Source organism: Taudactylus pleione, unplaced genomic scaffold (genome assembly GCF_031769625.1).
Source record: "Taudactylus pleione unplaced genomic scaffold, aTauple2 ptg000053l, whole genome shotgun sequence".
NCBI lineage: Eukaryota > Metazoa > Chordata > Amphibia > Anura > Myobatrachidae > Taudactylus > Taudactylus pleione.
Window position 1 is genome coordinate 40,844,319 of NW_028284455.1, and position 20,454 is coordinate 40,864,772.

A 20,454-nucleotide genomic window follows, 5' to 3' on the forward strand; every position below is an offset into this window, starting at 1 on the left:
GATGGAGAGAAGAATGTTTGGTCAGCATAATAGAAGCTAGACATTGCTAGGTTGATTACTGCTGTAATTAGCACAGATTACATTGGGCAACATGTTTCTAAAAATGGTATTTAACATTCTACTAGACCTGTTAGAGATTCCTGAATGCCATAGTACTGGGCTTTGGCTGAGATGCTGTGCATGATGGTTACCTGGTCTGTGGTCCAAACATTCACTAAGTTTTAAAGGTTTAACAATTTTGCATCCAAAACAGGCCAGTTATGGACAAAAGGTTATTATGTGTCAACCATCCAGCTTGCTCCTGGTCAGCAAGCTGGATGGTTGACACATAGTGACCTGTCTTGACAAAAACCCTTATAGGGTCGAAACGTTGACTGCTACATGGATTTGGTGATGTGACTATTTTCTTCTATTAAATCTTTTTTGCATATATTGCGGTGAGTGCCCTCTGTAGCTGTAAAAAGTCTTATCATGGATGGATATATATATATATATATATATATATATAATCTGATCAAAATAAACATTTTCCAATGGAAATTTGTGTAAACATTACAGGTAACTACCTGGAAGAAGCAGTATGAAAGGGCTGCACATCAGGATATTCCAGCAATGAACCAGCTTGCTGACTGGCTGATGGGGAACTTACCAAGCAATGATACAGAAGAGGTTCTGCTCCATGGAGATTTCAGGATTGAAAACATAATTTTCCATCACACTGAGGTAGCTTGTCTACAAAACAAACACTACACATCATTTACAAAACTATATACATTCTGTGGGTATACATCACATTTCATTTGGGCTATTTGTCTGCTTTGCACAAAACAACAAGCATACTTAAAGGCTATTTTTGTAAGTGACCTTTACACAAACAGTTTAGAGTTATAGTAGTTTCAACCAGAAATTGGCAGTACCACTTTTGGACCAATATGTTTATTTAAAATGAAAAAAGAGAAATAGGTCGCTGGTCATCTGGATGATAAATGATTAATTGGACTGCAGCTCTCTAGGAGGTCCTGCCCACCTTCAATTGAGAAACACTAAAAACCACTTAAAGAGGAAACCCCCTCAAAATGACAGCACTGTTCAATTAATTGGCATAAAATAGTTACAATGTATTAAAGAAAATATCAATCCCACAGTGAATAATGACTTTATAAAAGGGTCATGCATAATAAAAAAAGTATTGTTTATTCACTAGGACAGTGTTGGCTAACCTTGACACTCCAGCTGTTGTGGAACTATATATCCCAGCATGCCCTGCCACAGTTTTAGCATGCCCTAATAGCAAAACGGTAGCAGTGCATGCTGGGTTATGTAGTTCCATAACAGCTGGCGTGTCAAGGTTAGCCGACACTGCACTAGGGCAAATAACAATCACACATCCTATCATCAGGAATAGACATAAATGGCATATATCAATGTGTATAGTATCCAAGAGATAAAAAAGAATAAAAAACAGCTTGTTTATTAGAAAAAGTTGTAATTATCCAGCTGACTCAATTTTCTCCTTAGTATTTATATTATATAGATCTAATTTTTTTCTCTATATTTTCATCATTATTTCTTTATGCTTTGATTGTTCGTGTTTCTTGTAGCTTATTATGTAATATTTCATGTAATATGCTCCCTGACTGACTTGATTGATTCAGCTGCCTTGAGATAGTGCATAAAAACTATGGCTGATGTCACATGGTTCGAGTTATCTCGCTCCGAATGAGAAGTTGAAGTGCTGACTGCGCTATTGGTTGTCTCATGCTGATTGATTTGTGGTTAATTCCACTGCTTAAGGTACACCTCCATCACATAGGTGTATACTACTGGTGAAGGGTATTACAGTTGGTACGAGATTGCACTAGGAGGCGCTCTTTTTCCACCTTTTGTCTCTCTCTCTCTCTCTCTCTCTCTATATATATATATTATAAGGGCACAGTCGTGCCCTTATATTAAGGCTGCATCTATAAAGACGGATTTCTCCATAGAGAATTCTGAAGAGGGGGGCAGGGTGTTCAAGGGGCTACACCTCATAAGCTATAGGAGGTATGGATCTGGAATTTGGCACGGACGGGTAGAACTGTCACCCGGTGCTGCATGCCAAATTTCAGGGCAAAAAATTAGGATTTGGGAGTAATCTAAAGCTCCAACTGTCACTCTTTTCTGACATTGTCAATTAGGACAACTTTTCTGCTGTAGTGTATGGGGGATTTTTGGGAAGGCATAACTCAGGGTAGGGGGCGAATTTAGACTTGGGGTTTGTTTTATTAGCTATTGTGCCAGGGTACGTGCTTTTGGGGTTCAGGTAGATTAGAAAGTCACCGTTTTTAAACTATTACCTCAAGAATGCGCCATTATAAAGATAGGACTTTTCAACTTGTTGCGCAGCTGCAGTAGAAGCCTCCAGCAGGTGTAGTCATAGTGGCTTCACTTGGGTGCAGCAAGATGGCAGTCTTTTGCGGGCGGTAGTGGGCAAAGCAGCGGCGGGGACACGGATGCGGCGGTGGGGACCACAGCGGCAGGTCACGGTTGTCGGCGGGGGACGCGGGTTTCGGTGGCGGAGAGTCCGGCGGCGACAGTGGCGGAGAGTCCGGTGGTGGTGAGGGTGTTGGCGGCGGGCCTGGACCCGAGAGGATTCAGACCCCGCCAGCCATTATGCCGAATAAGGCAGCGGCGCCCATTTAAAAAATGGCACCTCAGCGCTATGTTTGAAATTCAAAGATGGCCGCCGCTAGCCAATCACGGCTCGCGGTGGCCATCTTTGAATTTTAAAATGGGCGCCACTTTTGTATTTGGCAGAATGGCTGGCGGGGACTAGATCCAGGCCCGCCGCCGACAGCCGAACAGGCACCGGTGCGCAGTTGCCGCCGCCGATGACATCACAAGCCATGATTGGCTCGTGGTGGCCATCTTTGATTTTCAAAGATGGCCACCGCGAGCCAATCACGACTCATGACGTCATTGGAGGTGGCGGCACCTGCAAAGGACCATAGAAGCCCTGGGGAGGTAGCAGCCACCCGCTCAGGTGAAGACACTAGAAGCCCTGGCAAGTGGGTGCCCACCAGGCAAAGATGCTGAAGCCCTGGCGGGTTGGCGCCCGCCAGGCGAAGATGCCGAACCCTGGCGGGTTGGCACCCGCTGGGCAAAGACAGCAAAAGTTTTAGTGGGCGACATCCATGCAAAAGAGCTGACACAGGCTGCCGTCCACTAGGTGAAGAGGACGAAGCCCTGGTGGGTTGGTGCCCATCAGGCGAAAACACCGAAGCCCTGGCAGGTTGGCGTCCGCCAGGCAAAGACACCGGAAGTCCTAGTGGGTGGTGGCCATGCAAAAGAGCTGACACAGGCTGTCGCCCTCTAGGTGAAGACGTCAAAGCCCTGGCGGGTTGGTGCCCGCCAGGCGAAGACACCAGAAGTCCTAGTGGGAGGCAGCCAAGAAAAAGAGCTATCACAGGCTGCCACCCACTTGGCGAAGGCACCAAAGTCCTGGCGGAATGGCACCTGCCAGACGAAGACGGCGGAAGTCCTAGTGGGCGGCAGCCACGATAAAAAACTATCACAGGCTGCCGCCCACTAAGTGAAGTTGTCGAAGTCCGGGCGGTTTGGCGCCTGCCAGGTGAAGATGTCTAAGTCCTGGGGTGGCGGCGGCCATGCAAAAGAGCTTAAAGGCCGCCGTCCCCCAGGTGAAGACCTGTAAAATAAAATATTACAATATTAAAGTGTGTTGTGTTATTTTAATATTTTTTTTTTTACAGGTGGCAGTGGGCCCTAATTCCCAGCATGCTGGTACTTGTGGTTTTCCAAGTACCAGCATGCAGGGAGGCGTGCTGGTACCTATAGTTCAATTGCAAAAGAAAATATTCTTTAAAATGCACTACACAACACAATCAACCCAACACCCACTACCCAGGGGTGCTGGGGATAGCCTCGGGCTATCATCCTGGGCCTGGGGTGCCCTGAGGAGGGGGTCCCCTTTATTGGGGGGGTCCCCAGCTCTTCAGGGAACCCCGGCCTGGACTAACTAGCAGTCAGGGTTGATGCTGCGGCTGGGGGGCACGGTGAAAGGGCTTCCCTGGCAGTGGCATCAGCCCCCCGTTAGAAATAGTCCGGTGCTGGTCCTGGAGAATACAAGGGGACCCTACTCATTTTTTCCCCCTGTATTTCCAGAACCAGGACCGGATCAGAGCCCAGTGCTGGTTGCATAAATTACGGGTGACCCCTACATCATTTGTCCCCCGTATTTTGGCAACCAAGTCTGGTTCTGACTAGCCTGGTGCTGGTTGTGCCTAAATATGGGGGAACCCTATGTCATTTGTTCCCTGCATTTAAGCACAACCATGACTGGCTGCCAGTGTTAAAAAAAAAAAAAAAATGGCGTGGCCCCACCTCCCAGAAAACAACCAGCCCTGGGCTTTGGAGCCCCAGTATTGGTTGTGCTAAATACAGGGGACAAACGACGTAGGGGTCCCCTGTATTAAGCACAACCAGCACCAGGCTTTTGATAACCTGTCCTGGTTGCCAAAATACAGGGGACAAATGATGTATTTAGCGCAACCAGCACAGGGCTCTGAGCCGGTCCTAGTTCTGGAAATACAGGGGTAAAAATGCATAGGGCTTCACCTGTATTTCCCAGAACCAGCACCGGACTCCGTCTAGCGGGGGGGGGGGTGATACCACAGCCAGGGTTTCAAAGGGTCCCCCAGCCGCAGCATCACCCCTGACCGCTAGTCAGCCCAGGCCAGGGATCCCTGGGGAGTTGGGGACCCTCCCAATAAAGGTGTCCCCCTCCTCAGGGCACCCCAGGCCCAGGCTGATAGCCCGGGGCTATCCCCGGCACCCCTGGGTTGATTATGTATAGTGTGGTGCATAGGAAAATATAAATATTGTCTTTTGCAATAGTACTACATGCCCCAGCAGGTATCCCCCGCATGATGGTACTTGGAGAATCACAAGTACCAGCAGGTGGGGTATTAAGGACCTGCTGGCACCTATAGTACTCCTGCAAAAGAAATATTCAAATAAAACACACAGACACAGTCTTCTAATTCTTTTATTTACCGGGACCTACACCTGGAGCGCGGCGGCCAGTAAGCTCTTTTGCGCGGCCGCCGCACATCCAGGGCTACTGCAGCATCTTCAATAGGAGCGCGGCAGCCAGTAAGCTCTGTTGCGCACCCGCCGCACATCCAGGGCTTCTGCGGCGTCTTCACCTGGAGCGCGGCGGCCAGTAAGCTCTATTGCATGGCCGGCGCACATCCAGGGCTTCTCGTCATCTTCATTCTTCAGCTGGTCTCTCCAGCTCCCCGGTAAAGTGTGGTGCATTTGAAAATATAAATATTGGCTTTTGCTGTGGAACTTGGAGAACCACAAGTATCAGCATGCGGGGGCATTACAGGCTTGCTGGTACCTGTAGTTCCACAGCAAAAGCAATATTAAAAAACACACACACACCATAGAAAAGTATAATTTTATTAAAACATACATGCACACACACATGTACTCACACATGCATACACACTATCTCACATATTCACCTAGTATCCCTGAAGCCAATCTGTCCTCTTCTCCAGTAGACTATCCAATGGAGTACCTGTGAAAAAAAATTCCATACTCACCTCCTCCTATGCGTGGATCAGGTCCTCCTCACTCAATCCAGGGTCTTGCCAAAAAAAAACGGAGATAACCGGAGCTGCCCGAATGACAGCTCCGCCCAGGATTTCAGTACAGAAATCCCGATGTGGAGCGCTCATTGGCTGAGAGAGGCGAGCCTTCCGCCTCTCAGCCAATGAGCGGTTCTCACCATTGAATTCAATGGTGAGAACCGAGTGTGCCCTTTTCAAAATTGGCGCCTCAGCGCCATTTTTGAAATTCAAAGATAGCCGCCGCGAGCCAATCACAGCTCGCGACGTCATCGCCCCGCGTCCTTGGCTGGCTTAAATAGAGCCAGCAGTGCGAGCTGTGTCCATTCAGTCGACGGCCGGGGAGCTGGAGAGACCAGTTAAAGAATGAAGACGACGGGAAGCCCTGGATGTGCGGCAGCCACGCAAAAGAGCTTACTGTCTTTGCAGCCATTTAAATTGTCTTTAAATGGCTGTGGGGCCAAAGTAACCTATTAATAGCCCTCTGGAAAGTTGCTGGGGCTCCATGCAAACCGAAAGGCAGGATCTTGTACTGGAACAAACCCTCTGGGGTAGAGATGTCAGTTTTTGATTTAGCAGCTTCAGTCAAAGGAATCTGCTAATACCCTTTTGTCAAATCAAGAGTAGTGAGATACTGGCTTTTTGCTAGATTCTCCACCAGCTCGTCAACCCGGGGCATAGGGTAGGAGTCAAACTGATAAATTTCAGTTATGACCCCCAAGTGCAGCATCTCCTCTACCCTCTCATTTTACCGCTGCCCGTTTTGCCTCAGGTATGCGATAGGGTCTCTGCTTTGTTATCACCCCAGGAGTAGTGACAATATCATGCTGTATGATTTGGGTCTTTCCATGGGAACCTGACAGTCTGGAGGCTTCTTTGCCACTAAAGAGGGCTGACTGGCACTTTCTTTCCAAGGTTTTAATAGATTTAAGTGATATATTTGTGCCTCCTTGCTTCTACCCTCCTGTCGTTCCCTGTAGTTTACAGGTCCCACTGCCTCTATAATATTTTAAATAGCTTTTTTCCTGCCGCGGCTATTAGAAACCCCGACTTCCTTCAGGAGATAAAAATGGGGGTACCCATAGTGATCCCCCATGTCTACACATCTTTAGGGGGATCCCTGGAATATTTCCTGAAAATTCCCGTAGTGCTCTACCCATAAAAAAACGGAATACAAGTTGAAAAAAAAAATGACATAGGGTCCCCCCCCCAAATGCCAAACCAGCCACAGGCTTGGCAGCCAATCAGCGGCCGCTCTACAGTCAGCGCGGCCGCTGATTGACTCTCGGAACTGCCAGCTCCGTGGATGTGCCGTCAGCTGGCATTCGGGAGCTATGAGTATGTATGGCAACACACATACTCATAGCTAGTTCGTGGGTCGTGTAGTAATTTTCTTTTTTTTGCCAAGTACGTGGATTACTGCGGAGACCAGCGCCAGGATATAGGTGAGTATGATTTTTTATTTGCAGAGCCACGTTTTTTGGATATTCTACTGGAGAAGGGGACAGATTCATCTGGTATAGGTAAGTATGTGTGAATGGGTAGGTGTGTGTAATAAAGTTTTACTCTCACGGTGTGTGTGTTTTGTCTTTTTTTAACTATTTATTTTACAGTGAAATTACAGGTGCTGCATGTCTGCTGGCACTTGTAGTTCCACAAGTGCAAAATGGCAGGTATGCTGGCACTTGTAGTTCCACTGTAAAGTACAATTGTGTTACATTATTTGGCCCCCCTGGAGCCCCCCCGCTCCAGGGGTATGGGGATGAGCCCCAGGCTTCAGCGTAAGCCTGTGGTGCTCGGGAGAGGCGGGACCCTTTTTTGGGGGGTCCCCGACTCCCCTGAGATCACCGGCTTGCGCTGACCGACTTGGAGTGTAATGCTTTGGACCTGGAGCCCCGGTGATTGGGTCTCCGGGCTGTGGCATTACACCCCAGTCGGTTGGGTCTGGTGCTGGTCTTAAATATAGGGGGGATCCGCACGTTTTTTTCCCCCCTATATTTAAAACCAGAACTAGTCCCTGCAGCCTAGTGTAGGTTTCTAAAATACGGTGGAACCCTACACATTTTGTTCCCCGTATTTTTAGAAACCACCACTGGCTGGCAAGCCTGGGGCTGGTTTAGCTTTTGGGGGGGGACCTTATGTAATTTTTTTTGTCAATTTTTAGTACTTTTTTTTACATGTTAAAAAAACGGAAGTTTTCGGAAAATATTCTAGGGACCCCCCTAAAGATGTGTAGACATGGGGGATCACTATGGCTACCCCCATTTTTAACTACTGAAGGAAGTCGGGGTTTCTAATAGCCGCGGCAGGGGCATAAATTTGGCTTTGAATAAGGTGATGCAGAATAGCATTTAGAAGTTTTTTTAGGGCAAAACAACTGTGGCCATCAAATTTGCGGTACTTGAAAATGGGGTTCAGCATATTTGAAAGTTGCTAAAGTGACTTAAAAAAATTGTGAAAAACCCATCTGTCGCAAACACCTGCAATCAAAAAACACTTGGGGCATACTTGGGGACCCCCCTGGAGTCAAGTTCGCTATTTTTTTAAATTTGTACCCCAACTTTTTTTACCACCCCCTTTTTCAAAGTAAATTTTTGGGATGCCCTTAATATTTTTTTACTTTGAAAAAGGGGGAGTAAAAAAAAAATGTTGGGGTACAAACTTAAAAGCTAGCGAACTTGACTCTGGGGGGAGTCCCCAAGTATGCCCCAAGTGTTTTTTTTATTGCAGGTGTTTGCGGCAGGTGGATTTTTAACAATTTTTTCAACTTCACTTTATCAACTTTTAAATATGCTGACCTCCATTTTCAAGTACCCCAAATTTGCTGGGATAACATATTTTCTGGAAAAAATACTGCTGAATACTATTCTGCATCAGGTATAGAAAAACGCTATTAAGCAGCTATTGAGCCCATTTAAACCAAATACCTTCAGCGAGCCAAATCGGGGGGTACAAGAGTGAACCCCCATGTCAGAGCATCATTTGGGGGGTGACAGGCTGATTTCCCAAAAATGTCAGTACTTTCTGCTTGTTTCAGTATCACCGGGTGCCGTTTACGCGTACTTTGAAATTGAATACGGGGTAAAGCCTGGACGGCCGCGATACTTTACCACCTACAAAACAGGCGAAGTAGTCATTAAATTAACGCGGCTAGGCTCAAATTAAATCCGGGACTAAGATGGATAATTACTGGTTAAATCAAACTAATTAATTGATTAATCAATCCTGTGTTGGTGCTATTTAAACTGGACAATGGACATAGTGAGCATCTCAGCTTGAAAAAGGCTATAGGTGTAGCCGAAACGCGTTGCTGCTCACATAATCTGAATACCGGAGGCTCACCTGCACTCTATTGCGCCCGACAGAATACCCATTGACCAGTAACCACTGCTGTTATATGCTGAACCTCTGCCGTGTATCCTGACTATCAGGCGGCAGCTGGAAGAGAGTGACCCACAACCAAGGGCCGGTACACATGGTCACGGCCGGGAGGCCTCCTCTAATCCAGAGACGGGAGCAGCTAGCACTCTGCGGTAGTGGCGGGGCTACCTTGGGGACACGGTACTGTTTTGGACATCACTGACAGAGAGATTCTGGTGACTGCTAGTCCTCATTGCCCATGCTGCCAGCTGATATCTGGAGACGGAGACTGCTTGTCTCCTGCGGCAGGGTCTGGGCTATTTCCTTGTACAGGGCACCAAGTGCAAATCCATCGGCTGTCGTTGTTGGAGAGATCCCACTGACTGGTATGCTTATTTACAACACTGTAACCTATACAAGCTTCATTTGAAGGAGCATTGACTGTGTCCTGTCTTTACCATCCAAACTTACAAACACCTACCTACGTTTCAATTCTAATGGATGTGGTTACTATTACCTTCTAAACATCACAAAAGAACTTGTATAAGATTCTTATCAGAAAGAGTCTCCAGTAATTATTTTCTATCATTGAGAGGCTGAATACACCAGTACTTATATTTTGGATACAAACGAACTTCACCTAATAGTTACTGGCAACAGTAACATTGCGGTCTCTCATAGATTGATTGTTACATATCCTGTTGTATGAAGAGTCTGATCAACTCTTTTATATTGCAGTTTAACAATTGTATACGGAATACTTTCACTCTTGCTGTTTTAAATGTTTTTAGTTGTTTATTGATATTTATGTAATGTGATTCCATATATTTATTCAATCAATTATTATATTATTTTTATTGTTTTTTTATTGTCCTTTATTTAATTGATTACAGTTTATGGTTCTTTAATTTTTGACCTTGTGCTAAATTAATGTCCCTACTATAGTATTGGAGCGTAGTATTTTCTTGCCATTTGCTTAAGATCCTGGAAAGCTGATACAGGATCACAGAAGGCTCTGGAAAAATTTACCTTTTCTGGGAAGAATACTTTTTGGAGCAGAGTTAGACAAGATAATATCTACTCTGGCAGCTTCAAAATCAGCAGGGTTGCCATCCACGCCTGCAGTAAAGTCTTAGCAGTTTTTCTTTTGCCCCTTTTGACTTCAGGGAAGAGCAAAGGAATACTCTTTCTCCAAACCAGCTAGCTTTTGCAGGACAACAAGGCGACAAACTAGGAGATCTGGGCCGACAAAATGCCCAGTTTCTAAACAGGGCGATAAGCATTGGCCTGACGGGGCGGGCCTCCTCCTGGGGGATTCCAGGGTGGGAGGCTGACTTCTTCAATTTGCAGATTACTGGCGACTAACAACAACAGATGCCTGGGTCCGAGAAGTGGTCTCTTAGGGGTATGCCCTTACTTTCAGGAGGCATCCTCCCCAGAAGTTTTTTTGCACAGATGTGGTCAGGGACTTGGCCCTACAGGAGGTTATTCAATCTCTACTGCAGGGAGGGGTAATAATTCCACTCCCTTTGTCACAACAGGGGACAGTTTATTATTCAAATCTGTTTTTAGTTCAGAAGCAAAATGGGGAATATCTCCCTATTCTGAACCTAAAACCCCTCAACAGGTTTATCCATGTTCCCAAGTTTCGTATGGAAACTCTCTTGTCAATTATTTTGGCAATGGAGCCTGGGGATTTTATGGTTTCCCTGGACATTCAGGATGCGTATCTACATGTTCCCATTATGTCATTCCACCAACGATTTCTACCAATTTCAGGCACTGCCTTTTGGTTTGTTGATGGCCCCTTGGGTCTTTATCAAAATTATGGCAGTCATGACGGCTTACTTCAGAATACTACCATTTCTTCTTCAGGGTCCATAGGGTCCACAGGATCTACCTTGGGGTATGCAGTTGGAAAGATCCATTGCACCAAACAGTTTACAGCTTTAAAGTTCCCAGCATGCACTGGTCCTCCTCCCTATATACCCCACCCCCAGACATTTAGTTTTTTTATTTGGTGTGCAGCAAGTATCCAGACGCACCTGTTTTACAGCAGGACTGCCTAGGCAGTCCTAGGCTTTTTCTGTTATGATTTACCTTAGTTTTTTGAACTTCTGAGTTGAACGGTTCTAAGCGCCGAATAGGTTGCAAATACTGAAGCTCCATCTACCTCCACTGATGCCGAAACACCAATACCGCTATATGCCCTGGGGATTTTGGCGGCCCTCAGTGAGGCTTAGCAAGCAGCGTCGCTGGGGTCTGGACTGTGATTAGATTCACGGAGATGGCAGGTAAGCGATTCCTCATGAGAAGAATCGTGCGCGACACAGTCCAGGCCTCTGGTGTAGGAAACACACCAGAGGCGGCTGCGGGTGAATGCCTCATATAATGTGTACGGGCCATATCGGTCTGTCACCGGGGACGGATAGTAGATGCACTAGTTAGCGTCTACTACTGTGAGGCCAGCATACCTGTGCCATCAAAATTGCAGCTTAGGGAAGATAGGCGCTCCCTTGGCCACTCCTCTCCCGACCCAGACGGAACTTCCGGTTACGGATTCCAGCCTCTCGGTTGCTACTTCTGACCACCTCGTGTGTGAGACGCTAACAGTTCACATTTGTGTGAACTGCTGCAAGCTGGTTGTCTTAGAGGTCTAGTCTGTCTCCCTGTATACCTCTCCTCTGTGTCTGGTATATAGCGCTCTATATCCTGCCACTATCCCTGCGGGACTGGTCAGTTGATTCAGTCAATTTGCAATAGCAATGTTTGTATTTATGCATTGTATGTGACTTTCATGCTAGCTGCTGTATATAAACTGGCTTTTGTTTTCAAACTGTCAGTTATATCTATCACTGTGTTTCTCCTCATCCCTCTGAAAAGGTGTGTGAAGTTTTTCATTTGTGAAGGGGTCACATTGCATTTATACTGTACACCTTATACTGGTCACACATTTGTCATGTCTGAGGGTAAAGGTGAGAAGGGTGAACCTCCGGTGTTCAAGTCATGTAAATTCTGTTTTGCAGGCCTGTCTGAATAGGATTTTGTGAAAGATGGGTTGTGTAGTGCCTGTTGTAAACAGCCACCTTTTCTATCTTGTATACCTGCACAAGAGCCATCCTGGGTGGCTTCTTGGTCTCAGGTTTTGTTGCATTTGGTGGACAAGTCCGCAGCGCAGCGTGCTCCTGCCATGATATTGCCTCCTGCTATGGGATACCCACAGCAGTTGCATCCTTCTGTGTACATGTCCCCTATGAATCCCTGTTGGTTTGATTCTTCTGCTCACTCTAGTCAGATTTTGCTGCCCTCTATAGCCCCTCAGCAAGTGGTACAGGCAAATAGGGCTGTGACAGAAAATACCAGGGGCATAAGAGAAATTCTCTTCAAACATTGCCTCAGGATTCTGACTCAACCTCCTCATCACACTCTGATACTGGATCTTACTCAGTGGAAGAAGACCATCAATCCTCTGTGGATGTCCCCTCTCTGGTGAGAGCAGTCCTCATTATAGAGAAAGAGGAGAGTCCGCTGAAATCTAAGACTCTGGTTTTTAGGCATCAGAAGGTGGCTAAAGGGTATTTTCCTCAGTCTGGGCAACTGACTAATCTCATGTCTGAAGCATGGTCTACTCCAAATAAGCATTTCCATACTACAAGGAATTTAACCTCTCAATATCCATTTGCTCAGGGTGAATGTAGCAAATGGGAAGTTCCTCCATAAGTATTTTATTATTTATTACCAGTTATTTATATAGCGCACACACATTCTGCAGTCCTTTAGAGAATATTTGGCCATTCACATCAGTCCCTGCCCCAGTGGAGCTTACAATCTCTAACATGCTCACACACATACACACTAAGGTTAATTTTTGTAAGAAGCCTATTAACTTACCAGTATATTTTTGGAGTGTGCGAGGAAACTAGAGCACCCGGAGGAATTCCACGCAAGCACAGGGAGACTATACAAACCCTACACAGTTAGGGCTGTAGTGGGAATCTGTGCTGTGAGGCAGTAATGCTAACCATTACACCGTCTGTGCTGCCCCAGTATATGCTCATGTAACTAGATTGATCAAAAGCTCTACATTACCCATTCCTGCAGTATCCTAATTGAAAGAGGTTACAGATAGAAAACTTGATAACTATTTAAAATCAGTATTTTCATTATCTGGGGCTATTACCAGGCCAACTATGGTTGTAGCCTGGGTAGCCAAGGCTATGGAAGAATGGACAAAGTTTCTGGAGGATAACTTGCCTAATGCTACCAGAGAACATCTGTCTTCCCTCTGTCAGATGCGAGAAGCTATGTATATGGGGGAAGCGGTCATTGATGCAGGTAACTTAGCTTCTAGGGTATCGTCCGCTTTGGTTGCAGCTCGAAGAACCCTTTGGCTAAAAACCAGGAAGGCGGATACAGGTTCCAAGAAGGCCCTGGAGTGCTTGCCTTTTGTTGGGAAGGTACTGTTTGGATCAGGGCTGGATGACATAGTGTCTTCTCTGGCAACATCTAAATCTGCTGGGTTGCCATCTACGACTTCTCCTAAATATAGGCAGTCATCAGCTCGGTCCTTTTACCCACAGAGTAGGGCAAAGGGACAGTCTTCCTCTAGACAGAATAATTCCCGCAGGAAATGGCAGACCAAGAAATCCTGGTCAACCAAGCATCCTACTTCCAAGCCGGATAGTAAGCCCACTGCCTGATGGGGCAGGCCTCCCCCTGGGGGGTCTCAGGGTTGGAGGCCGACTTCTACAGTTTTCTCAGGCCTGGCATCAGACCACGACAGATGCCTAGGGTTGAGAGTGTTATGGATTGGATGGTTAATCAGACAAGAGTTGTCAGAGGACTGCAGCCAGTTGACTAGTTGTGGCCAAGTGTAGAAGATGAGGGGCAGCCTTTGGGCTGTAGAAGCAGCCTGGAGGGCTGTTCCAAAAAGTCTAGTCATGGCCAAGGGCAGGAGAAGAGATGCAGCCTTTGGGCTGTAGAAGCAGCCTTGAGGGCTGATTTGATAAAGACTAGTTGTGGCCAAGGGCAGATGAAGTGATGCAGCCTTTGGGCCGTTGGAGCAGCTTGAGGGCTGATCTGTATTGACTAGTTATGTCCTGGGTCCCCAGGGCTGGGTGCAGCCTTTGAGCTGGCAAGACTTTGGATGAAGTGGTACACCGAAGGTAGAGCTGCAACCAGTACCGCTGAGATGACACTGGCGACGGTGAGCTGGGTTGCACACCGGGACGTTGAGTTGCTACCAGTGCCGCCGGGATGACACTGGTGACGGTGCACCGGATTGCACACTGGGACGCTGAGTTGCTACCAGTGCTGCCGTGATGACACTGGTGACAGTGTGCCGGATTGTACACTGGGTACGCTGAGTTGCTACCAGCGCCGCTGGGATGACACCGGCAATGGTGCGCTGAGTTGCACACTGATGGTGCAGAGATGCGGCCAATGCCGCCGGGTTGACACTGGCAGTGATGCACCAGATAGCGCACTGGAGACGCTAGTTAGTGACCAGTGTCGCTGGGTAGACACAGGCCATGAGGCGCTAGTTAGCGACTAGTGTCGCCGGGTTGACAGGCCACAGGATGCTAATTTGCGCACTCAATGCAGGAGGGCAGCTAGTGTCGCCAAGTTGATACAAGCCGCCGGGCGAAGATAAGCACTTCTGGGGGACGAAGTGCACTGTGCTGTCTGGTTGACACAACGACACGAGGTGGTGAACTGCAGACCGTGCCACGTGGATGGAACAAACAGCAGAACAGACACAGCAAATTGGCTCAGGAACTTGACTGAATGAAAAGGAGACGAGAACAACCGGAAGCATGAGAAACTCTATCACCGGCATCAGAGCAGCGCTGTCAGCAGGAGGATATGGATTCCAGAGCCAATACGGAACAGGCTCAGAATGACGACTGGTAGGTGGAGTCTCAGAGGGAACTGGCCCGGCGCTCGGCTTGCACAACACTGTCCATGCGGCGGCATGTGACAGAGAGGTGGTCTCTCAAGGTTATGCAATCACGTTCCTGAGGCATCCCCCTCAAAGGTTTGGTTGGTATAACCCTGCCTTTAGACCCGGACAGGTCCTCGGCCTCCCGGGAGTCTATTGGGGGCCTCCTGAGGTTAGGAGTCATAATCCTGTGATGCAGCAGGGAAGGGGTTATTATTCAAACTTGTTTTTTATTCAGAAACCAAATGGGTCGCATCGCCCTATCCTGAATCTGAAGTCTCTCAATAGATTCATCCATGTGCCCAAATTCCGTATGGAAACCTTACGGTCAATTATGCTGGTAATGGAGCCTGGAGATTTCATGGTCTCCCTGGACATACAGGATGCATATCTGCATGTTCCAATTGCACGATCCCACCAAAGATTTCTGAGATTGGCGGTAGAGGCTCTACCCTTCAGGCTGGCCACAGCCCCTTGGGTATTTACCAAGATGATGGAAGTGATGACGACTCATCTCAGACGACAAGGGTTCAGGATACTGCCATATTTGGACAACCTCCTGATATTAGCATAATCGCAGGAGTTGTTACAATGTCATCTTCAGATGACCATTGTCTGCTTACAAGAGCACGGCTGGATAATAAATTGTAAAAAGTCCTCTCTTTCTCCAACTCAGCAGATGGTGCACTTGGGGGCGCTGCTGGACTCTCTGGGCCAGAGAATTCTCCTACAAAAGGACAAGATTGTGGCACTACAGTCTTGTGTGTGTGCTGTCTACTCTGCAAACAAAGATTGTCAGTTCACCTGGCAATGCAGGTGCTGGGATCCATGGTATCCACATTCGATATGGTGGCTTATGCCCAGTTCCACTCCTGGTCCCTGCAGCAATGGATTCTGTCTCATTGGGATGGTCAGTATCATCGGATAAAGTCTCAGATGATCTGCATCTTGCCTGAGGTTCGGCTCTCCCTCGCTTGGTGGCTGGAGATGACTCATTTAGACAAGGGTTGTCCGTATTGAGTCCCATATTGGATACTCCTCACCAGAGATGCAAGTCTGTGAGGATGGGGAGCAGTGATAGGGCATCACACCTTTCAAGGAAAGTGGACGACTCCTACCAATAAATATCTTGGCGCTTCATGCAGTGCACAGAGCACTCAGTCTGGCACAGGACCTTCTCTATGGAAGGCCTGCCAAGATTCAGTCCGACAATGCGACCACTGTAGCCTACATCAACCATCAGGGAGGCACACGAAGTCCGGCAGCCATGAAGGAAGTAGCGAACATTCTGCTGTGGGCAGAATGCCATCTTCCAGCAATCTCTGCAATATTCATCCCAGGATTCCTCAACTGGGAAGCAGACTTCCTAAATTGTCAGGACATACACGCCGGAGAATGGGCTCTTCATCCGTACATCTTTCAACTCCTGGTGGACAGGTGGGAACTACCAGACATAGACCTCATGGCATCACGCCACAACCACAAAGTCCCCAGGTACGGCATACCTGTTTCCTCCTATCTCCCTCCTCCCAAGAGTCATCAGAAAGTTCAAGCAGGAAGGTGGCAGGTTATAACTAATAGCTCCTGCCTGGCCCAGAAGACATTGGTTCACCGATCTGACATGTCTATCCGTAGACAGGCCACTTCCACTGCCTCTACGACCGGATTTTCTAGTGCAGGGTCCCTGCCTATATCCGGATTATTCCCTCACCTGGCTTTGATGGCGTGGCTATTGAGGCTTCCATCTTAAAAGGCCAAAGGTTTCTCTGCTTCTGTAATCCAGACGATGATGAGGGCAAGGAAGCCTGCTTCAGGCCGCATCCATCACAGGATTTGGCATTCATATTTTCGTTGGCGTTCCCAAACAAAATATGACCCTAAGGTTTTCAAGGTTTCAAGAGTACTTGCTTTTCTGCAGGCTGAATTAGACATACAGTAGGTCTTCGCCTGGCTACCTTGAGGGTTCAGGTTTCTGCTTTGTCAGTTTTGTTCTAGTGCAGAATTGCTCCTCTGGCAGATATAAAAAATTTTTTGCAGGGGGTTCTCCGACTGCAACCTCAATTTGTATGGGATTTATCCTTTGTTCTCAGTGCACTGCAAGTTCCCACCTTTGAACTCATGGATAAGGTGGACTTAAGATAGTTGATAGCGAAGACACTTTTTCTCCTCAGTATCTCCTCAGCTCATAGAGAGTTTCTGACTTGGCAACACTGTCATGTGGCTCTCCATATTTGATTTTTCATCAAAATAGAGCTGTCCTTTGTACTAAGGCGGGTTACCTTCTGAAGGTGCTATCCCATTTCTATATTAATGAGGAAATTGTAGTCCCGGCTTTTCAGTCTTCATACCTCGATGTGGTTCGAGCCCTTCGTATCTACGTGGATCGTACAAACTCCATCAGGAAATCAGATTCGCTCTTTGTGTTATATGGGTTTCACAAACGAGGCTGGCCAGCAAACAAACAGACTTTGGCTTGTTGGCTGACTATTGCTCAGGTCTATATATAGGCTGATCTCCCTGTTCCTAACAAGGTGACAGCACATTCTACTCGGTCCGTCGGACCATCGTGGGCGTTTAGACATCGCGCCTCGGCTGAACAGCTGTGCAAGGCAGCCACTTGGTTATCCAACCATACTTTTATCAAATTCTAAACATTTGATACTTTTGCCTCCCAGGATGCTTCCTTTGGGTGGCGTATTCTCCTCTCTGCACAGGAGCATTCCTTTAGGACATCTCCAAGGTAGATCCTGTGGACCCTATGGACCCTGAAGAAGAAAATTAGAGTTATGGTATAACATACCTCAGTTAACTATTTTTCTTTGAGGTCCATAGGGTCCACAGGGCACCCACTCTGACACACCTAGCCTCAGTTGGGATCTGTTCTTTGCATTTTTGTATCACTGGTTCCCTCTTCGTATTTTGAGAGTACTTTTGGGTACATTGTACTTCCTTCTCCACTTTCCGTCTCTTGCCGTTAGGCTTGTTTACAAACTAAATGCCTGTGGCTGGGGGCTGGGTATATAGGGAGGAGGACCAGTGCATGCTGGGAGCTTTAAAGCTGTAAGCTGTTTGGTGCAATGGATCTCTCCAACTACATACCCCAAGGTAGATGCTGTGGACCCTATGGACCTCAAAGAAAAATAGTTAACTGAAGTATGTTATACCTTAACTAATTATCTGGACGACCTTCTAATATTGGTGCAGACTCCAGTTGTTTTACAACACCATCTTCAATTGACAGAAGCCTGCCTTCAAAGGCATGGCTGGATCATCAATTGGAAAAAGTAATCTCTTCTTCCAACACAGCAGATGGTACATCTAGGAACATTTCTGGACTCTCAGGCACAAAGGGTGTTTCTGCCAGAGGACAAGATTACAAACCTATCATTGCGGATACTGTTACGCAAGTGAAAGGTATCCATTCTATCCGTAATGCAGGTCCTGGGATCAATGGTATCCACTTTCGTCATGGTAGGGTATGCTCCGTTCCATACTAGGCCTCTGCAAAGATTGATTCTCTCCCAGCGGAATGGACAGTATCATCTAATAAGGTCTCAGAGGATCCTTCTCACTCCAGAGGTTTGTTTCTCCCTCTTGTGGTGGCTGAAGAAGGACCATCTGGAAAAAGGGCACCCATTTTGGATTCCAAATTGGGTGCTTCTCACCACGGTTGCTAGCCTCTGCAGATGGGGGGCAGTGACAGGTCATCACACCTTTCAGGGAAGATGGTAAAATCAGGAAACAAATCTTCCAATAAACATTCTGGAACTATGAGCAGTATACAGAGCACTGATCATGGTACAGGATCTGCTTCAGGGCAGGCTGGTCCAGATTCAGTTTGAAAATGTGACTACAGTACCCTATTCCCATCATCAAGGAGGCACGCGAAGTCTTGCAGCAATGAAGGAAGTGACAAGAATTCCGATTTGGGCGGAACGTCATCTTCCGGCCATCTCCGCAATATTGATACCGAGAATTCTAATTTGTAAAGTAGACTTCCTAAGTCACCAGGACATACACGCGACTTACCAGGAGTGTTTCAGCTCCTGGTAAACAAATGGGGTCTACCAGAGATAGATCTCATGGCATCACATCACAACCACAAGGTCCCCAGGTATGGGGCCAGGTCCAGAGACCCATCAGCAGCATTCATGGACACAATGGCAGTAAGATGGGACTTCAAGCTGGCATATATCTTTCCTCCAATTTCCCTCCTCCCAAGAGAATTCAAACAGGAAGAGGGAACAATAATACTGGTGGCTCCGGCTTGGCCCAGACGTCATTGGTTCACCGACATACAGAATCTGTCCATAGACAGTCCATATCCTCTGCCTCTATGACAGAATCTGCTAATGCAGGGTCCCTGCCGACATTCAGACTTGTCTCGTCTGGCTTTGACGGTGTGGCTCTTGAATCTTCCATCTTAAGAGCAAAAGGTTTTTCCAGCTCTGTGATTCAACAATGATTAAGGCATGAAAGCCTTCCTCTGCCCGCATCTATTACAGAGTTTGGAATTCCTTTGGTCAATGGTGTTCCCACAGGAAATATGACCCTAAAGTGTTTAGGGTTTCCCGGGTTCTGGCTTTTCTCCAGGCTGGATTGGACCTTGGTCTCCACCTGGCTACATTGAAAGTACAAATGTCTGCACTCTCAGTCTGGTTCCAGAAGAAAATTGCCTCATTACCAGATGTTAGATTTTTTTTTCAAGGAGTTCTGCGAGTTCAGCCTCCTTTTGTCCAACCAGTAGCACCATGGGATATGTCTTTGGTTCTTAAGGGGTTACAGGTTCCCCATTTGAACCTTTGGACTCTGTAGACTTGAAATGGTTGACAGCGAAAACAATTTCTCTCCTCGCTATCTTCTGCATGCAGAGTCACTGGTTTGGCAGCGCTCTCTTGTCGCTCCCCATTTTTGAGAGTGTCCCGTTTTCATGTGAATGAAGAAATTGTAGTTCCAGCTTTTCAAGCTCCAGACCTTTCTGTAGGTGAAGCCTCCCTGGATGTAGTTCGTGCTCTCCGTATCTATGTGGAGAATACAAACTCTATTAGAAAATCATATGCTCTTTTTGTATTATATGGTTTTCACAGACAAGGATGGCCAGCTAACAAGCAGACCCTGGCTCGATGGTTACGTATGACTATCTCTCAGGTGTACACACAAGCTGAACTATCTGTCCAAAATACAGTGACAGCACATTCTACTCGGTCTGTAGGGCCATCATGGGCATTTAGTCGTGGTGCCTCTGCTGAACAATTATGGAAGACAGCCACGTGGTCTTCTGTCCACACTTTTCTAAGGTACTTTTGCCTCTCAGGATGCTTCTTTTGGGCAACGAGTTCTCCTTTCTGCTCAGGAGCGTCCCCCACCCTAGAGGAACTGCTTTAGGACATCTCCATGGTGGGACGTAGTTATATGACCGGCGGTCACAATCCCAATGCCGGAATGCCGGCTAAGGTGTTATGACAGGCACCAAGGTACCAACGCCTGTCATAATCCCGATGCCAGAATACAGAACGCTGC

The 20,454-nt window shown here is 47.1% G+C and overlaps 1 protein-coding gene across 1 annotated transcript in view; it reads left to right on the forward strand.

Annotated features, from left to right (window-relative positions):
• LOC148535392 (acyl-CoA dehydrogenase family member 11-like) overlaps positions 1-20,454 on the forward strand; it is a 670,105-nt gene that overhangs the window by 197,450 nt on the left and 452,201 nt on the right. The window contains exon 5 of the mRNA XM_088463865.1: positions 559-723. Within this exon, the coding sequence (XP_088319991.1) occupies positions 559-723 (165 nt within the window). The remainder of the gene's footprint in view (positions 1-558; positions 724-20,454) is intronic.